The sequence below is a fragment of the Aethina tumida genome, chromosome 4 (genome assembly GCF_024364675.1).
Source record: "Aethina tumida isolate Nest 87 chromosome 4, icAetTumi1.1, whole genome shotgun sequence".
NCBI lineage: Eukaryota > Metazoa > Arthropoda > Insecta > Coleoptera > Nitidulidae > Aethina > Aethina tumida.
The window spans coordinates 16,865,383-16,870,710 of record NC_065438.1 but is presented as its reverse complement, the minus strand read 5'-3'; the positions used below and the strand labels follow the sequence as shown (position 1 = coordinate 16,870,710).

General features: G+C 29.8%; 1 protein-coding gene across 1 annotated transcript; it reads left to right on the top strand.

The window, feature by feature from the left end:
• The first annotated feature begins 1,008 nt into the window (after window positions 1-1,008).
• Window positions 1,009-3,301, top strand: LOC109605861 (G-protein coupled receptor Mth2). The gene is made up of 6 exons (XM_020022463.2): window positions 1,009-2,059; window positions 2,109-2,187; window positions 2,369-2,556; window positions 2,609-2,795; window positions 2,847-2,986; window positions 3,115-3,301. The coding sequence occupies exons 1-6, from the start codon at window positions 1,069-1,071 to the stop codon at window positions 3,279-3,281; spliced, it is 1,752 nt and encodes a 583-aa protein (XP_019878022.2). The 5' UTR covers window positions 1,009-1,068; the 3' UTR covers window positions 3,282-3,301.
• The last annotated feature ends 2,027 nt before the right edge of the window (window positions 3,302-5,328 follow it).

Sequence of the window (5,328 nt, the reverse complement as noted above, 5' to 3'; positions counted from 1 at the left end):
GTGGTAGGAAGTACCAGATATTTATAAAAGCTTTCAGCCAGCTTAGACAAAAAAAATAAGTAAACAGACAATTATTACATTATTGGAAGTTTTTGAATATATACTTTTTATAGACTAGAATCTGATTAGGAGGAGGTACCATCGTTTGACTAGGAACCGTCTAAAGATTTGAACTTATAAAAAGAATTGAAGAAATTTATCTTCGTATCCTTTTTATCTATTTATATGTATATATCCCTCTACTGATATTTGAGTTTAATTAGTAGAGGTAACTTAAGATTTCCACACAGACTAGTCCCACAATATTATGGTAGATGGTACCCTGTATTCACCTAGTTAGGGAGAAAAAATAAGGAAACTGACAACTAATAAATTATTGGAGCTTGTTTCATTAGTGATATTGAAAAAGTGTGTGCCACAAGCACATTAATTAATATGTACATTGTCCTTGAATTCCTCTTAACAAAATTGTTTTTAAATCATCATCCTTACAGGATGTTTTATAAATACCTAATTTACCTCCCTCCCTCATCTACAGATTCTAAACCAAAAATATATTAGTTTGTTTATTATTACATTGTGCGTGGCATTATTAGAGATTAATTCCGGCTATTTCAGCGTTTTCCTTGTATGTCATCAATTATAATTTGTTTGTTTGCCAACGTCTGTTCAGCAACGTTTGCCCAACATTTACTAATTTACCAATACTAAGATAAAATAAATCTGCCCCGGTTTACGCCAATTACACCGCATTGTTTATTGCTAAGCATCTGACCGAAAACAACAAAACTCGATTGTCTTATTTAGTCACTCCGTCCCAAAACCACCGACTCGCACACATAAACAAAAGCTCACTGTGTATATATACAAACGTACGTCACACAGTATAAACGTGTAAAAGAATTCATCGCATCCTCTCCAAACCCATTCAGTCCGCAGCGATCCACGCGTCGTGATGCAATAATTGATCCTCCGGAGATGTATCCGTTCGTCTGTCTGTTGTTCATCGCAGTGTTGTGCCCTAGTTATGGTGAGGTGTTGCCTAAATGTTGCCCACGTTTGCACGAAATGGTGCACAACAGCAGTTACACGTGCGCAAACGAATCGACGGTGATGCGATGGCAGCTGGTGATGGAGGACGACGACTTCTTGGCCGGGCACGTTGACGGGTACTGCAAGGAGGCGCTTGGACACGCTGTGTACAAGTTTGAAGTACGAGGAGGGAACGTCAAAATGGTCGGGGAAGTGCACGAGACCAACTACACCTCCAAGTGCTGCCCCTTGGGCCACGTCTACGATCCTCACAAGCACGCCTGCACTAGAGTGTCCGAACCAGAAGAAGAGGTTGGAGTATTCCGGATTGGTTTGTCGCATTGCCAAGTGGTCGTGGACCAGTTGGACGAGACGTCGAAGGCTGAAGTGACTGATGGCGGTGATCGATGCAGTGACAGGACCACAACGCAGGGTTCAGTGCTTAGATGGTGCCACAACAGTACCGACGTTTGCGACAACAAGATCAGGTGCATCAGAAAATGTTGCCCGGACGGCCAGAGCTTTGTCAACACGTCCAAATGTGTGGACACTCACACCCGAGGTGTCAACTTGAGCCTGCCACACTTGGCACCCTTGACCCAAGACAAAAGTCCGACGTTGGGGCTCCTCCACGGTTACACCGGAGGTGTTGTCCTGTGGATGCCGCCTTTTACACTAGACCCCGATGGGTGGGTGATGGAGAAAGGTAAAATTAACTCTAAATATGGGTACTGCATGGAACACGTCATCAAACGTGCCAAGAACATGGATGGCCATTATATGTTTTTGGTTACATCAAGAACTCAACAAATAGCCACGAAAATATTAATTAACAGATACGTTCTGTGCTTGTCCTGCGTTTTCCTGGTGTGTACGGTGCTCACCTACATGATTTCCAAGGAGGTCAAGAAGATGTTTGGGAAGATTTTGGTTTCCCTTTGCTCGTCGTTGTTGAGCACCTTCATCCTGCTCATTTACAACGGGTTCAACGCTAACATACAGAATTCCACGCTTTGCGTTGTTTTAGGTACCACCTTATGTGTATTTAGAGCAAATTGATGAGATAATTTTTGTAGGGTACATGTTGTGTTACTTCGGTTTTACATGTTTTGCTTGGTTGAATGTAATGTGCTACGACATATATTCAGCATTTAGGTGAGTGATGATTCATTTGATGGGAAACGTTGCTTTTCACACAGCCTTTCATAGTTATTATTATTACTATTAAAATAAACACTTTGACAAAACTCCCATACATTTTTCGGGCGTGACGTTAATGTTTTAATATTAATAAATCTGACGGCAAATGTGTGTAATTTATGAAGCACAATTTTAGTTCACCCAAGAAAGTGCGAGGAATGCAAAAACAATTGGAGGACAGAAAAAAGTTAACCTATTATTGTCTGTATGGCTGGGGAGTACCTTTGGTACTAATGGTAATAATTGCCCTATTATCGACCACGGATTTATTACCTTACGCCCTTAAAATAATTATTGGAAAAAAGAAGTGCTTAATTGAAAACAGTGAGTAATAATTATTTTAATGAATTGAATTCTAAGTGAGTGGTACTTTTAGGAATTGGTAATTTTGGTGACATACTATTTTATATAGGTCCTATGTGCATTCAAGAAATAATTAACATTGTAATGTTCATTAAAACCATTATTTATCTTGTTAAAGTAAAGAATGAGATTAACAAAATGAACGACACCAATGCCGCCACTAAAGAGAAAAAACAAACTTTCAATGCAAAAATAGAAAGGTATAATTGTAATATTTAAAAATTAAGATGTTAGTTTGTGCTTCTCTCTAGGTTTAGCCTGATACTGAAGTTGTTCATCATAATGGGAATGTCGTTTATATTTGAGGTTGTGTCGTCGTTTTACGATTTTCAAAATAACACCGTAACTAAATACATTGAAGTTGTTTGGGACGTAATAAACTCATTGCAAGGTGAGTCTACAGTTAATTTATAGTTGATTGACGGTTGCTTATTATAATAAATCACCCGGTCCAGTTATAATCTTCAATAACCCAAATATTTGTCCATTTTACTTGTTCAGCAATGAATTTTATTTTAGGTGTGTTTATATTTATAATATTCGCATGTAAAAGGAAGATCTGGGAGAAACTGAAACTTACAACTGGGATTGATAAAATGAGGAGGTCTTCGATAACTTCGGCTTTTACTCAGTCGACTCAGGTCACTAACACTAAAGTTGTTAATGGTGGAGTTAAGGCTAACTAAATTTAATATATTCTGTAACTGGAGAACTTGTTTTATTTCACGTCAACAATTTACATTTAAATTCGTACGTTATAAACGAATACCTGTGATTTATTAATTAGTACGTTAACAATTTTAATGGGAACCAGAGTAAAGTATAGAATGATCAAAGCTTTAATGACATTAATCTAATATTATATTTTCTAAATTTATAAGTTTTGTTTGTCATTATAAATACGAATCAAACTATTTTTTAGAGAATACTTTAAATTTAATTATTTAGATTCTTAAGATGTTTTGAGTATTTGTTAAAATCGTGAAAAAAATATTACAGATCTTTATTGAAAATATTTTAGAATGAAATGTTAAAATTGGGTCAAGTTTACTATCTGTCATTACTTTCATTATTCTTAATATCTTCTAAATTTAGAAGTTTATTTTAGGCCTTTTATTCATTATATACATGACTATCTAAATCTAAAATACTGAATATCAAAAATATATTATAGATTTTTATTGAAAAAACTTTTGAATTCGTAACACTAAAATTATCATTATATGTCAATTAATATGTAAATAATTTTTATTTTAAAATATTTTATTCATCTAGTTCAAATTTTTCAAATGTATCAAAATTTTCAAATTTTTCAAAATTTTCAAAATTTTCAATTTTCATTTTTCAAATATTTCAAATCTTCCAAATTTTTCAAAATTTTTTTTTCCTAAATTTTCAAATTTGTTAAATCATTCAAAATTTTTAATTTTCATATTTTTCAAATTTATCAAATTTTTCAATTTTTCAAATTTTTCAAATTTTTTCATTTATCAAATTCTTTAAATTTTATCAAATTTTTCAAATAATATTTCAAATCTTTCAGATTTTTCAAAATTTTCTTTATCCCAATTTTTCAAAATTTTCAAATTTTTAAAATAATTCAATTTTTTCAAAATTTTCAAATTTTTCAAATCTTCAAATCTTTTCAAATTTTTCAAATTTTTCAAAATTTATAACATTTTTCAAATTTTTCAAAATTTATAACATTTTTCAAATTTTTCAAATAACTTTTCAAATCTTTCAAAATTTTCTTTTTCCTAATTTTTAAAATAATTAAAATTCTTCAAAATTTTCAATTTTCATTTTTCAAATATTTCAAATTTCAAAATTTTTTTTTTCCTAATTTTTCAAATTTGTAAAATAATTCAAAATTTTCAATTTTCATATTTTTCAGTTTTCAATTTTTCAAATTTTTCCAATTTTTTCAAATTTATCAAATTCTTTATATTTTATCAAATTTTTCAAATAGTATTTCAAATCTTTCAAAATTTTCAAATTTTTAAAATAATTCAAAATTTTCAATTTTTATGTTTTTCAAATTCTTTAAATTTTTCAACTTATCTAATTTTTTCAAATTTTTCCAAATTTTTCAAAATTTTCTTTTCATAAATTTTCAAATTTGTAAAATAATTCAAAATTTCTAATTTTCATATTTTTCAAATTTATCAAATTTTTCAATTTTTCAAATTTTTCAAATTTTTCAAAATTTTGTTTATCCTAATTTTTAAAATTTTCAATTTTCATGTTTTTCAAATCCTTTAAATTTTTCAAATCATCTAATTTTGTCAAATTTTTCAAAATTTATCACATTTTTTAAATTATATCAAATTTTTCAAAATTTTCTTTTTCTTAATTTTTCAAATTTTTAAAATAATTCAAATTATTCAAATTTATCAAAATTTTCTGTTCCTAATATTTCAAAATTTTCAAATTTTTAAAATAATTCAAAATTTTCAATTTTCACATTTTTTTAATTTTTTCAAATTTTTCAAAATTTTAATTTTTCAAATTTTACAAAATTTTCAAATTCTTCAAATCTTCCAAAATTTTCACAATTTTCTTTTGCTTAATTTTTCTGAATTTTTGAATTTTGTAAATTTTCAAATATTTCTTTTTTTTTCCATTTTATTCCTTTTTTTCCTTTTTTTCTCATTTTCTCTTTTATCCTCTTTTTGTTTCTTCCCATTTCTTCAAAATTTGAAAATTTTGAAAAATTGGAAAACTGAAAAATTT